Raw genomic sequence first — 13,617 nt, 5'->3', positions numbered from 1 at the left:
AGAAGTGAAACTTCAGCATCCGTTTCATCAGGTTAAACAAAACTCCTGGAATACAGAACTGAATTATCAGGAAGCTGGGTTTGCATCGACGGAGTGTGGCAGAACAGCAAAGTCCAGCAGAGCCCTGATCTCACACCTGGCTCCCAGCGTATTTTAAAGCCAAGGAAGCCCCGCACCATTCCTGTCTTTTAAGCAATCCATTTGAAGGACTCTCCTGCCAGGAAGAGCTCCCACCATTCCTGCTGATAGACAAGACTTTTCAGGAAAAAGGCTCTTTGATTTTGGCACAATTACTCCCAGGAATCTGAAGTTTGAGGAGCGAAGGCTCTGGGAACTGAGAGCTCCCGAGGAGCAGACTGGGAAGATAAAACAAGGGGAATTTTTGAATGAAAATGACGTTTGCCTTTAAAAAAAGCTGCTTTTTCTTTAATGAGCTCAGAGCAGTTCTAGCTACCCTACTTGCAGTATCCACTGAGGACAAAGCCTCAGGCTCAGTGAAATACCCACTTCCAAAGCCCTGAACACGTGCAGATCCTCATCCAAAGGATGTTCGCTGTTTGCTGAGGGGCCGGGAGCTCTGTCTGCTGGAAAGGAGGGGAGGAAGTCGAGAGTCCACGCCACGCTCCCAAGAAAATGTGAAAAATGTGAGGGCAGTGAAAATTTTCCATTTTACAGAGCTGGGAGGAACTGCCTCCCTTCCCTCCTCCCTGGGGGCCACAGCTTCAGCTCCTGCTGCAGATCCCCGAGCCTGGGCAGCTCTTAAGGAAAAATTCCACCGGGGAAAGCGGAGCCAGACCAGGCAGCATCCGATCTTAGCAAGGCAGGCCTTGGCAGCACCTGACACTGCTGCACCTTGCAGGAGCCCTGAGGCCTGGGAGGAGGAGCTGAGCTGCCCTCCCTGTCCTGCCAATAAGAAAAACCCTTACAAACATCTTACCAAGATTTAATGTACATTTATTCTTAACACGTGGAACATATAGTATAAAGATTTCATACTGAATAAATGATATTCATTAAGCCAAAAAAGGAAAAAAGGGAGGAATTTACATCAAGTTTTTAGCTACATCGTCTGAAATACAAATATGCAGAATTCATCACTGAAAAATCTCAATTGTGTTTCTTCATCAGGAACTTCAACTGAACCTAGAACTTTTTCACACCTCGATTAGAAAGAAAACAAAAACAGGAAAAAATAAACTATAAGTTGATTGGCTGCTGAGACAGCAATGACTTTATACACAGAGACCTGTACAGCATCCTCCAGGGAGGGATGTCTGGCAAGAGATTAAATAATTGTGTCTCGCTTTTGCAGGTCATCAACTCGTTAACTCGTCATACTATAAAGGGGTGGGGAGGGGGACAAAACTGCAGGAGTCTCAGGGTATGTGCAATGTACAACGTCATATATATATACACACGTGGCAGCGCTGGGCTGCAGCTAAAGGTTAAAACCAGTTCTAAGAGGTGATCTCAGGGTTATTCATACAATCAAGGAGGAAGAGAGAAAGAGGTCAGGGTGTTGTAGGTTCACACATTATACTTTGGGGGAAAAGCCTTTTTTTCTCCTCAACATTAACTAAAAACATTTTTAAAAACTACAGCTTGCTGCTGATCCAGCGTTTTTTTCTTTTTTTTTTATCCATGTGAGACATTATTACAGTATGTTTACAGTTTAAGGTGTACAGTACATGGAGTTCTACACGCTACTGCACAGGCCTCCCTTGGACAAGGTCTGTTCACAACTGGTAACTTCTTGGTTCCTGCAAGATTGTGAATGTACAACGATAAACCACACAGCGTTCAGCAGTCACTTTTTGTCCTTCAGAGTTTACCATTAAAAACAGTTATGAAAGTGGTGCCTGTCAATGGGATAACACGGCAAGTCGTCTTTCCCCAAACTCACTGTAAACGACAGTAACTTTGGTTAAAATAAAAAAAGTCTTCTATGTAGACAGAACTTTGTCTCCTTTAATAAGGGATTCAGGACAAATTTGAAGGGCAGGGAAGGGGGAGAGGGGCCGGGGACATCTTTCCCCGAGGGAGAAGCAGGACAGCGCAGGGCAGACAGTGGATTCTGAGGTGGTTTTGCATAAATAAAGGGCAACAGTCAGTTTCTAAGTTCTCCACTCACGCACACGCACACGGGGGCTCGGATCCCACAGCTGTCATGACTGGCCAATTAAAAACAGTACATCACAAATAACTTGTGAAACCAAAGAGTTCATCAAAGGCGACACGGAGATGTCCAAGAGCCGCGACTCGTACAAGGTGAACTCCGAGTGGTTCTCGTCCACCTTGGCCAGGGCCAGCAGCGCACGGGCGGCGCGGCGCATCATGTCCACGCTGGTGGCCTCGAAGGGCGGGCTCTGCATGTGCATCAGCCCCGCCTGGCTCTGCTGGAACTGCGTGGCGGCCAGGCTGTCCTCCAGGAAGCCCAGCAGGTTGCCGATGCTGCCCTTCTGCACGGCGATGGCTCTGGCGGCCAGGCTGTCCCCCTGCGCCAGGTTGGCCAGCAGCACCACGGCCATCTCCCGGCACACCGGGTTCTTTCTGTCACTGAGGAACCGCACCATGGTGCTGTACAGCTTCTCCAAGCGGCTGAACGGGGGCGTGGCGAGGATCAAATCCACGTTGTTGTCCTGGATGCTGAGTTTGCTGAGTGTTTCCAAAACCAGTCTCTGAGGGGAGAGGACAGCGTTGGGTCCCAGTGTCGGAAAGGGATCCTGGGCCTCTGCTGAGGGACACACTGCCCAGTGGAGGAGTCCATCCAGGATAGGCAAACAGATGCTTTCCGGGTAAGGGGAGAGGTCCAGCTGCCCAGAAATGTTGGCCAACGTGACCAGTGTGTTTTCACGCAGCATCTCCAAACAGTCCCACCACCACTCCACCTTGTTGCAGCTCACCCCTTGGTCCTGCTCCTCCTCTTTCTCGTAGGTCAGGGGGGCCTGTTTGCGTTCTGGATGCTTGTGGTGTAGGAGGATCAGTTTCCCTAGAATCAGCAGCAGCCCGGGGTGCTTGGACATTTCAAAGTCATTGCCCGGCACAAACGATAAACTCCTGATGATGTTGGAGACGCAGATGCAGCGCTTGGCCAGAGAGTCCTGCCAGTCCAGGAGGGTGCAGAGCGGCGTCTCGTCCTTACTGTGGGGTTCATCCTCCAGGATTTTTATATTTCTGTGGCTCTGAGCTGGACTGATGACAAAGGGAAACTTGCTGCTCTCCTTCGCCGTTTCCAAAGCTTTGACCTCTTCCTCTTCCCCTGCCAGGGAGCCCGGGCGTGCCGAGAGCATGTCGTCCATGGTGGCAGTTATCCTCTTCTCCGAGGAGCCGTCGGGCAGAGGAGCCTCCCCTTCCCTGGTGCTGGGGTTGCTCTCGGCTGCTGAACGTTTCCTCAAGGCAGAGGAGCAGGAAGCTCGTTTGTGAGGCAAGGGCAGCTCGGTCTTGCTCTCGAAGTGTGTCTGGATGTGCTCCGTGGTGTCCCCGCCGCCGATGCGCCAGTGCAGGAGCCCGCTGTCGAACTCCTGCACCCGCCCCAGCTTGTCCGAGTAATCCACCACGAAGGGGTCGTTCTTCTGCACCACCTTCACTGGAAGCTTGTCAAATTTACTCACGAGCTTTTCCTCGCTGCTCTCTAGAGGTACTTTGTCCTTGCTCGAAAACGCAGCCTCCTCCTCTTCCTCATCCTCCTCTTCCTCCTCACAGTTCAGGTTCCGTGGCTCATCGTCCTCCTCCCCTTCTTCAGGGGAGGAAGCTGAAGATTTGCAGAACCTTTCAGGATCTAATAGTGTTCTTTGCCCTGGGTCTCCTACCTCGTATTCCTTCAGGATTCCAAAGATCTCGATCAGGCAGCGCCGGAAATATTCCACCAAGAGTTCCAGCAAGCCTGGCAGCTACAGGGGAGGAGAAAAACAGGAGGGGAGGAAGGAACAGCGATCAGAAAACAACTCAGGCCAACGCACGCAGGGCAGAGAGTTTAACCAGTGCTGGCAATTAATGGTTCTTCCCATGCTGGCAATAAATGGTGCAGAAGAGAGGTTTTTGTCCTCTGAGAAAAGGGACAGAAGCAGACACTGGCTGTCAGTACCCAAACCGCCCCCCCTGCACACACCCTGTGCTCTCGGTTGTATCTCCCCCCGTTAACTCCCAGGGAGGGCCTTTGCACACACAGAGATCACTCAGGCCAGGGAGTGACCGCTCACAGCTGCCCACACCCCACGCTCCAGGTACAGGGAGGCTGCAGGAGCTGCTCGTTGCCACCTCGCTGACAGAAACCCCTGCAGCACCAGCACTTCAAAGACCTGTCCCAGAGAGCATCTGCACCCACCTGGCTGAGGTTGAAGGTCATTATGCTGTTGTCATCATAGAGCAGGATGTTTATGGTATCTAAGGCCCACGTACTTTCAGCCAGCAGCCCCGACTTCAGAGACATCATCACTCTCCAGGCTTCAGGAGTTCCTGTAACATAAACACATGATACTTCCAGCTCCTGGAGTTTCAAAACAAAAAGGAGACACTTGATACTGCTTTTTGGACCCGTGAAGAGCAGAGCCTGGTTAAGATGACGTACAGGCTGTGTCCGCCACCAACCTGCCCGTAGGCAATGCCAGAACGGGGGCTCAGAACACAATTAACCTGCAAAAATGCCAGTTTTTTTCAAAGCCAGCAGAGCCTTTCTGCTTGGCAGGACTGTGCCAAAGGGCCAAGGCAGCACCAATCCCTCAGAAGGCTCCAGCAGAAAGGTAGGAGGTTCCTCTTACCGATATCTTTTGCTGTCAGCCGCCTCCTCTGCTTCAGCACAGGTTGCGTGGCTTCTACCGAGCCCGGCGGGAAGGTGATGTCCCGTCGGATCATGGGGGGCTGGACAGCTGCTGGTGTGATGTGTGAGGCAGGCACGGGCGGCCCTGCCTTCTGCATCTTCATCCCCGAGTGCAGGAACGGAGATTTACTGGGAGAAGTGCGGTTCTCCAGAGGTCTGGGCAGAGGTGCTGGGCTGGATACCTGAGGAATGTGATTCTGCATGCTGGGGGGGGTCTGGTAGTTGGACTGGGGGGGCCTGGTCATGGGGGGCACGGGGGCGGAGGGGCCGTAGGGAGGTTGCCGGTTCCCATGGGAAGGCCATGGTCCCTCGTGGTTGACCCTCTGGTCTGAATGCAGGATTTCATCTGTTCGAGTGACCCCGTGGTAGGCGGGGCCCTGGGGCGCCGCGCCCGAGCTCTGCCGGTTGGGGTAACTGCCGTAGCCCAGCTCGTTCCGGCCCTGCCACAGGGCCCCTTGCTGGGGACCCTCCGGGGCCGGCTGGATGGGCCCCCCCATCATCTGGGGGGGGATGTTCTGCTGGGCGCCGGAGCCGGGGGGAGCCGAGACCCGGTCCCTGCCGAACTGGAAGGGGAACTGGCTCTGGCCGGCGCGGCGCTCGGCGGGGTAGGTGCTGCCGTACTGGTTGTACAGGTCCTGCTGCGGCGAGGGCTGCGCCGGCGGCTGCTGGCTGGGCTGCTGCGGCTGGGCCGGGGGCAGCTGCTGCTGGGGCTGGCCCTGCCCCGAGCTGTAGGGAACGTTGTACAGCTCCCCCTCGTGCCGCTTGGCCGGGAGGCCGTAGCTGCCGTCCATCGGCCGCTTGTAGTTCTGCGGGGAGAGAAAGGCAAGGACACGGTGAGCTGAGTGGGAATTCAGGATTGTTTCGCTGGAAGGGGCTGCACAGGGAGGTGGTGGAATCACCATCGCTGGAGTTATCCAAGAAGTGCCCGAACATGGCACTTGGTGCTTCGCTCTGGGATTGGTCACACGTTGGACTCATTGATCCCAGAGGTCTTTTCCAACCCCAACAATTCCACGAAACAGACAAGCCAAACCTCTGGGCAGAGTCCCCAGAGCCAGAGGATCTGCCCCACGGCACGGCCAGGGAGAGGCTCTGTCTCCTTGCTGGCCGTATCCGATGTGAAAGTTGGAGCAGTGGTTCCATTTCACCAGCCAAGGCCAATTCCTTGCGGCTGCCTGGGGAGTTTCCCTGTGGATTCTACAGGGATGCCTTGGGGGCAGGAGTCTGCCCACAGAAAGGACTTCCCTCTCTCAGCTCTGCTCTGCATTCACCACAAACCAGACCAGACACTGGCACTTGCTTCCTTCCACATCCAGGAATTTTATCAGACCCCATTTCTCTCACATTTCACAGGTTTCTGCTGAAGCATCAGACAAAATGCATTAAAAACTGTTGTACTTTTTGCGTCTTCCTTTCCTGTGGATTTCAAAACACGTCGCCGAAAGGAGCAAGAAGGCTTCTCACCCCTGATTCTTTTAAGTGCAAACAGAGAAAACAGCCAATTGCTGAGACCAAATTAAAATCCAGGATCTCTCTTGCCTCCAAGGTCTGAGCTGTAGCTGCTGTGGAGGCTATTCAGACACTCCACGGTCATGACTGGCTTCAGATGGAGCTCTAGGGCTTCAAAGATGACAAGTTCCAGAGTAACTCGAACTCTTGGCTCTGAGCCCCGTGGCTCTGGTTGCAGAGCCAAACTGCAGAGCAGTTGGAATTATTCTTAGCGCAGCTCACTGAGTGCCCTCTCTACACTCTCCTAAACCATAGGACTTAAAATTATCAGGAAAACATTATGGGTCCTGGCATGGATACAAAGAGCAAGTCATACGTGAGAATTATGGAAAGGGATACGCGTTCATTCAAACTGTCCTGAAACAAACCTGATGGGTTTGGGAACAGCGAGGAGGAGGAGGCAGCAGGGCAACGGAGTCTGAAGCCTCTGGCTGCAGGATGAGAAAGGGAAAGACCAAAAAAATCCCCTGGTTTATGCAGAACAATCCACCCGAAACAGCTCTCCTGAAAGATCCAGGACTTACTCCAAAGAAAGTCAACACTTAGACCAAAAGTGTTACAGAAACAGGATGGGATTCAGAAAGTTCCAGCGGGACAGAGAAGCCCAGTCAAGCTTCCTGATCTTCTGCTGTCTGAGCATAGTGTGCAAACCACACAACCTCCCTTCTCAGAACACTGTTTTGTTAACACAGCACTGAGAACATTGCTTAAAACTTCTTTAAACTGTTTGCAAATGGGAAAAGAAGTCTCCTGTATAAGATCAGGTTGGACAGGCCTGGAGCACCCTGGACAGTGGAAGGTGTCCCTGCCCTGCCCATAGCACTGGATGGGCTTTAAGGTCTCTTCACCCAAGCCACTGTGTGATTCTGTGACGAGGTACCTAATTCTTCACATTCATAATGCAAATGTACAGCCCAGAGTTTCCATCTTCCTCTCTTCACAAATGGCACAGATACAACTCTCAGTTGGGCAAATCAGGAGCTCTGGGATCACCCACCTGCTGCTGCTGCTGATACATGGTGGTTTGCTGGCTGGGGAAGGGGCTGCCCGAGGATGTGCCTTGAGTGGAGAATTGATTGCCATAGGAATCATGTCTGGAGAAGAGAGAGATGTGTTAGTGTCACTGTCACAGGCCCAGAGCCCTCGGTGGGGACAGCAGCCCCTGGCACAGACCTCTGCTGCTGCTGCTGCTGCTGGGGGTAGCGGCTGGGCGAGTACATCCCCGACTCGGGCGTGGAGGGCAGGATGCTGGGCTGCGGGGTTCCGCTGCCCAGGTTGCCCTCAGGTCCCATCCCGGGCTCCGTCCTGTGAGGAAACGGAGAAAAAAACCCCAGGTCCACTTAGGATCCCTCAGTGGAAAAGGGTGATCGGCGGAGTCGTGGCAGCGAGGAGACGTGACCATCCCTGAGGGCTCCCCGGGGCAGCACCCACCTGACCCTGTCGTAGGGGGCTCCGTAGGAGTAGTGCTGCCGCTGGCCCATGGCCATGTTCCCCATCCCGGGGCCGGCAGCACGGTTGTAAGGGTCACCCATCCCACTGTTGGGGCCCTGCCCTGAGGACATGAAGGGATCGCTTCCTGGAGCTGGAAGAGAGAAAGAACCAGTGAACACACCCAGCTCTGCCTTAGGAAAAGACTTCTGATGTTCTGGGGAGGAGGGGTGAGCAGGGCGTGTCCTGCAGCACGTTCCAGCACACAGCCAGACAGGGATGAGGACTCCAGGAGCAGATGATCCCTCACCTTTCCTCATACTGCTGTAAGGATCTTTATTTGGCTCGTAAGACATGCGACCCATCATGTCAGAGGTATTCATGCTGGGCTGGTACCCTGGATTTGGAGTCATGGAGTTCCGTTTCTGGAACGTAGGATCACTGCCATCTGCAAAGGCATCCTGAAGGCCCACGGAGTTACTCCTGTTACAGAAAAACCCACAAAGACGACATTACAGAGGTCCACAATGCTCCTCAGGATGCTCTTCCTCACATGCTCCCTCTCAGGTGTTGCCATCCCCTCCAAGGGCCACAGTCCTGCTCCTCCAGGGTCAAGAGGAACTTGCCTTCCACAACGCCGTCCTCAGACCCAACCCCCAAACTGAAGAATATTCACACACAATGTTGCTGTGAGCCACGAAGGAAGGAGCAAAGCGATGGAGTCCCACCAAAACAGGCACCCAAGTCCCCAGCATCTGCAGCAATGACCCAGAGGTGACCCCACCCCAGCAGTGGTTCCATACCTGATGCCTGGCAAAGGGGGCATCTGACTGTGTGGCGTCGACGCTGGAGTTGGTGGCTTCAAGTCTCCTCCTTCTGCCATGGAGCTGCTGGTGGACTGAGGTGTCTGAGGGCCCTGCATGGAGCCTGAACCCGCTGCAAGAGGAGGAGCGTGGGCTGAGCAGCTTTGCACCCAAGGGATGCAACGCTGAACCTCCCAGAACATCAGCCTCGAGAACAGAGAGTCCTTTGAGGGAGAGACAGATGAAATATGCTCCAAAAAGCACAAGGAGCTCAACAGTTCAACGGCAGGCTGGGCCAGGTTCCCCAGAAGAACTTAAAGCTGAGAGGTTGTGTCTCTGCTCATCTGAACCTCGTTCCCTTTTCCACACCACGGCACTCTGCGGTGCTTCCCAAGTTACCCTATCGGAGGCTGATGCTCTGGAGTGCACCACGTGGCAGGAACACGGGGCTTCCTGCCAAGTGACAACCACTGCTGCGCCTGTCACCTTCACATCCCTTCCAGCCACGAGGGTGGGGATCTGAACCCTGTCCTGGGAGTCTCAGGATCTCCCCAGTGATGGAAACCTCAGCTGAAGCCACCAAGTAGCTCTGAACGAGGCTCCTCTGCCTGCTCTGCCCTTCCAGAGCAGTGCATTCACGCAGGGTAATTCAAGCACCACTCCCAAGGATTCCTGGAACAGGGAATGCCAGCGATGCCGGATCTTTCACTGGAGGACAAAACCCGTCCAGCAGGTTTCCTGCAAGTCCCAGCCTCTGGACGCTGCTTTCTGCTCCGCTGAGCTTTGGCCAAAGCCCCCGTGTGTAATCCAGCTGTGCCAGCAGCTCCAGGAGCTCTCCCCTGGCCCGGGATCGCTGTGACAGTGTCAGCTCAGGTTCAGCCGCTCCTCGCAGCTGGCAAGAGCTGAACTCTTTAATTAATGTTTCCATTAGTTCCCGTCCCCAGCACCCGATATCCCTCAGCTTCAGCCCTGCTGCTTGATGAGTCATTTCAGCTATTCATTAAAATCCTCCGAGGTCACGTCCAGGGCATGTTTGTTTACACCCCACCTTCCTGGCACCCTGTCCTCTGCTCTGCGACTCCCTCTGGCCCGGGGAGGTCTCGGGAGGAGGAAGGGCAGCGGGAGCTCCGGGGGAGTTTCATTCACAGACCCTCCCAGGCAGCCCAGCCCCGCTGCTTCCCCCAGGAATTCACTGCTGGCAGCGGCAGGAAGAGGCCCCGAGACATTCCCTGCGTCGCTGCCATTTGGTGTTTGTCCCCACCTCCCGCCGTCCCTCCCACTCACAAATTCACACGGAGCTGGCGCGGGGCCAGTTCCACGCTCTGGGAATTCAAACTCAAGGCGCCTCCCCGGGGACTCTGCGAGAGGAGAGGGAACCTGCGAGGCTCTCAGGGAACTCCGAGTGCCCCTGAGGGAATTCCCAGTTCCCCCTGGCCAAGATCTCTGGAACACTCGGTGTTTTGAGGGGTGTGATGGACACTGCATGGAAGAGCTCTGGCAGCAGGAGCTCCACCTCTGCAGCCTCAGGAAGTGGTTAATGGAGAATGGCACGGTGCAGTCCTCACCATTCCCAAAGTTCTGCAGGAGTTAATTTGGCAGAACAGGCTGGAATGAAGAGCAAGCCAAGGCCAACAGGTTGTGAAGTCTGCAAGGAGGGCAAACCACGTCTGTGGGAGAGCAGAGCCCTTCAGTCAAATGATGAAATGATTCAAAATGTCCCACTGCTGTCCACAGGCTTCCAAACAGGGAATTGATTCTCATCCAGGTGATTCCTTGGGGGATGGGACTGTGTGGGGCCTGGAGGACACTGGGCCCTGGAAGAGCAGCATCCACCAGGACTCTACACTGCCCTAGGGCTGACAGAGGAATTTCTGTCCTGCCCCACAACCCCAGGCCCTGCTGATCCAGGGGAGCACAGAGAGGAAGAAAAGGAAAGTGAAAGAGGAGCAGGGACACGCTGAGTGATTCAGCATAAAGGATCAGAGCCACCAGCCAGGCTTCAGTGCTGCCTCTGCACATTCCCAGTTGTGGGAGTCTGGAGCAAGGCGAGTTGAGAGAAGGGTTTAAACTGGAAATACAGCACAGCCCTCTCACAGCAGGACCCAAACGTGCAGAGTTTGGGATATGAGCCCTGAAAATTCCTTCTGCTGATGTGCTGAAGCAGGAGCTCAGCCCAGATGGCAGCGCCAGGCCCTTCACAAATACCACATGAGCTAAAACAAAACAAAAACTGATGCAGCCCCTAATCCACTCTGACACACACCTAGAGCTACAGCAAGCCTGAAGCGGCTTCCGAAAAGTCTCAGCTCTCTCCAAATAAACCCCAAATGCTCTCAACATGTTTGTTGCACTGCCTCAGGGGGGCAAGAAAGAGGTTTTGGAGAGAAAGTGGGGCTGGATTTGTGGCCTAGATCAAGCAGAACTCAGACACCGCCTTGGACAGAGGTTCAGTCTAATGGCACAGAAGTTCCTTTATCTTGCACAACACACCAGGGCTGAAGCTCCACTGGGACAGGTTTCCTGACCTAAGACATGATTTAGTTCTTTAAAAAAACCCCTGTAGCTGAAAGGAGAGAGAAATGTGGTGCCCAACAGAGCACTGGGACAAGCCCACTGTCACTGGAGGGTTCGGCAGGGCTGGGACACAACTGCACTGCACTCAAAAGAGGTTCATTATTCCACTCCTCAGGAGCCAGACAAAGATGGTGCCAGGTTTCAGAACCAAAAAGGCATTTTTTTGCAAACATTATAGGAACTTCAAAGCAGACCAAGTTTTTATTTCACCTACATGAGCAGGCTCCTGACCAGAAAAAGCATCTGAAGTTTTTTAGTTATAAGACAAACTGGAAAACTCAAGCTTAAAGAAGAGTTGGCAAATTCAGCAGCAATTCAAGCAATGAACTCAATGCAAATGAGACAGAAAGGATCAGACTTTGCAAAGACCAAAGAGTACGACGTGCATGGCTGGCCTGGATGTCTTTTCTTTTTTTGTTTAACAAATCTGAATTGAGCATTATGCTTAAATATTCAGAAACAGGAGCATCCCATCAAATCTGAAACAACAACGAAGGTTTGTTTTAAAGGCCTTGATTCCTAAAGCACCCAACTTGTCGTAGGCCTCCAGTGCTCTGTGCACAAAGCCTCAGAAGGTCCTCCCTGGCTCCTGCTGAGGGCTGAGAGCAGGAATTCCTGGGGAAGAGGAGTGCACACCCACATTCAGCCTTTTCTCCCAACAGGTATCACTGGCATAGTTCAAACCAGCACAGCTTTTGCAGTGGGTTCCCAAAAAGGAGCAGCAACAAGGGCTGCTGTTGGAATCACCTTGCAGGGAAACTCCAGAGCTCTCTCTCCACCAGACTCTCACCAGGCAGAGATGCAGCAGCAAGCAGAGAGGTGTGTGTGTGTGTGTGTATTTTTAGGTTTTCCTTTTTCTCAAGCTTAGTTCAGAGGTTGGACACACAAAAGCTGAACTATCCCAGGAGGCTCAGGTTACTCCCAGTCTTGCCCACTCCCACATTTCCAAAGTATTTTTGTTCTACACAAGCAGGGAACAGGTGGGGCTTTTATGGCAGCTCGGACCAGCCTGGCTCTCAGCACATGGGGTGTGCAGTGCCAGAGAGCCTCCAGCTCACACATCCACTGCACACCTCAAAGCAGGGTCTGGACTCACCTGGAGATGGAGGTTGGATCTTGGTCTGGGACTTCTTTGAATCAGCAGCTGCAAAGATGTCTGGAGGGGGGTCCTCGCCCCTCTCGATCTTGCACTCGAAGGCGTAGAGACACTGGATGTACTGCTTCTTCAGGGAGCTGGCTGCGCTGCTCGACGTGCCCACGTTCAGGTTGGTGGCCAGCTCACGCCACTTCTTGTTTTTGTTGACCTGCACAACCAAACAAGAGGCTCTAAACTCCAAATCCCGACTGTACCTCCTCCAAGAGGAGAAATCAACCCTTCCCAGCTCACACAAAGGATGCAGTGAGGGCTAAGCAAAGCTACCCCGAAACTACTGAAGTCCCTTCTTCACCTACAGAAAACTTTTCAGACTTACAGGGACAGACTGCAAATCAAATTAGTCACGAGGTCAGCTGACAGCCAGATGCAAAGACAAAGACAGTGTCACCAATCTTTGCACTGGACAAAGCAGAGAAAAAGGGCTTGAATTGGATCTGGCCACAGACTGTTCTCACCCAGACAAAGGGAGAGCAGACATCTGGCTCACTTAAAGGGCGCTGGGTTTTATTTACAGAAATAAAACAGAAATAAAACGGGGCTAAATGGAAATTCATGGCTTACATCTGACCACAAAGCTGACTTTTGTGCTGTGGGCAGCTCTGTCCCCGGCTGGGGCCACTGACCTGAGTCAATCCCCCGATCTCCTTGACAGAGATGTAGAGCCTGTACAGGTCCAGGGGCTTCCTGCCCACGGCCGGCAGGTTGGTCATGCCCATGGCCTTCTCCTCGGTAAAGGCCAGGTAACGATCCACCCACAGCTTCCTCTCGGGCTCCCCACCCAGCTCGTACAGCTTGGTGATCTTCTCGTTGGTTGTAGTAGAGGAACTGGACTTCTAGGAGAAGGAAAGAGAGATCAGGACTGAGCGGCACAACAGCAGCTCCTCCACGTCCGAGGAGGCAGATGCCAGAACACAGGAGCAGAAGTGAGAGATCTCCTGGATCTTCTTGCTGCTGGCACAGGGATCAAACCTGCAGAGCATTTGTTTTCCTTCAGGTAGCAAAGGAGGAGACCACGGGCTCAGAAACTGCTTTTTTGGTGGTTCTTTTGAAACTGGTAGCAGCAATGCAAAGAAAAACACTCCCTGAAGAACTTGTTTGCCTCCCTCTTCTGGCTTTAATACAGGATTAGTAAGAGGTTTGTTTGTGAAACAACTGCAGCACTTTAGTTACCACGTCCCAGCTGAGAGCTGACTCGCTCCAGGCCCACTCCACCAACAAACTCAGGTTTGTTTACGCTGCTTTTGGCAGTTTCACTGTGGCAGGTGATAATTCCTAATACTGAATTTGTTTTCCAAACGAAATCCATGACTCCCATAGGACTGGGAAACACT

General features: G+C 53.3%; 1 protein-coding gene across 2 annotated transcripts in view; it reads right to left on the bottom strand.

Moving 5' to 3' along the window:
* Positions 1–933: 933 nt before the first annotated feature.
* ARID1A (AT-rich interaction domain 1A) overlaps positions 934–13,617 on the bottom strand; it is a 55,142-nt gene continuing 42,458 nt past the window's right edge. The window contains exons 11-20 of one of the 2 annotated variants that reach the window (XM_048326875.1): positions 12,910–13,116; positions 12,227–12,434; positions 8,557–8,689; positions 8,064–8,236; positions 7,757–7,907; positions 7,499–7,630; positions 7,323–7,419; positions 4,758–5,622; positions 4,325–4,455; positions 934–3,890 (exon numbers count right to left, since the gene is read on the bottom strand). In XM_048326875.1, coding sequence (XP_048182832.1) covers positions 2,166–3,890; positions 4,325–4,455; positions 4,758–5,622; positions 7,323–7,419; positions 7,499–7,630; positions 7,757–7,907; positions 8,064–8,236; positions 8,557–8,689; positions 12,227–12,434; positions 12,910–13,116 — 3,822 coding nt within the window. In that variant the 3' untranslated portion in view covers positions 934–2,165. Of the gene's footprint in view, positions 3,891–4,324; positions 4,456–4,757; positions 5,623–7,322; positions 7,420–7,498; positions 7,631–7,756; positions 7,908–8,063; positions 8,237–8,556; positions 8,690–12,226; positions 12,435–12,909; positions 13,120–13,617 lie in introns of both variants that reach the window. The other variant, XM_048326874.1, reaches the window with a different exon arrangement.

This window comes from Corvus hawaiiensis, chromosome 23 (assembly GCF_020740725.1).
Source record: "Corvus hawaiiensis isolate bCorHaw1 chromosome 23, bCorHaw1.pri.cur, whole genome shotgun sequence".
Lineage (NCBI taxonomy): Eukaryota > Metazoa > Chordata > Aves > Passeriformes > Corvidae > Corvus > Corvus hawaiiensis.
The sequence above is the reverse complement of the archived record's forward strand: the minus strand, read 5'-3'. Positions and strand labels throughout refer to the sequence as shown.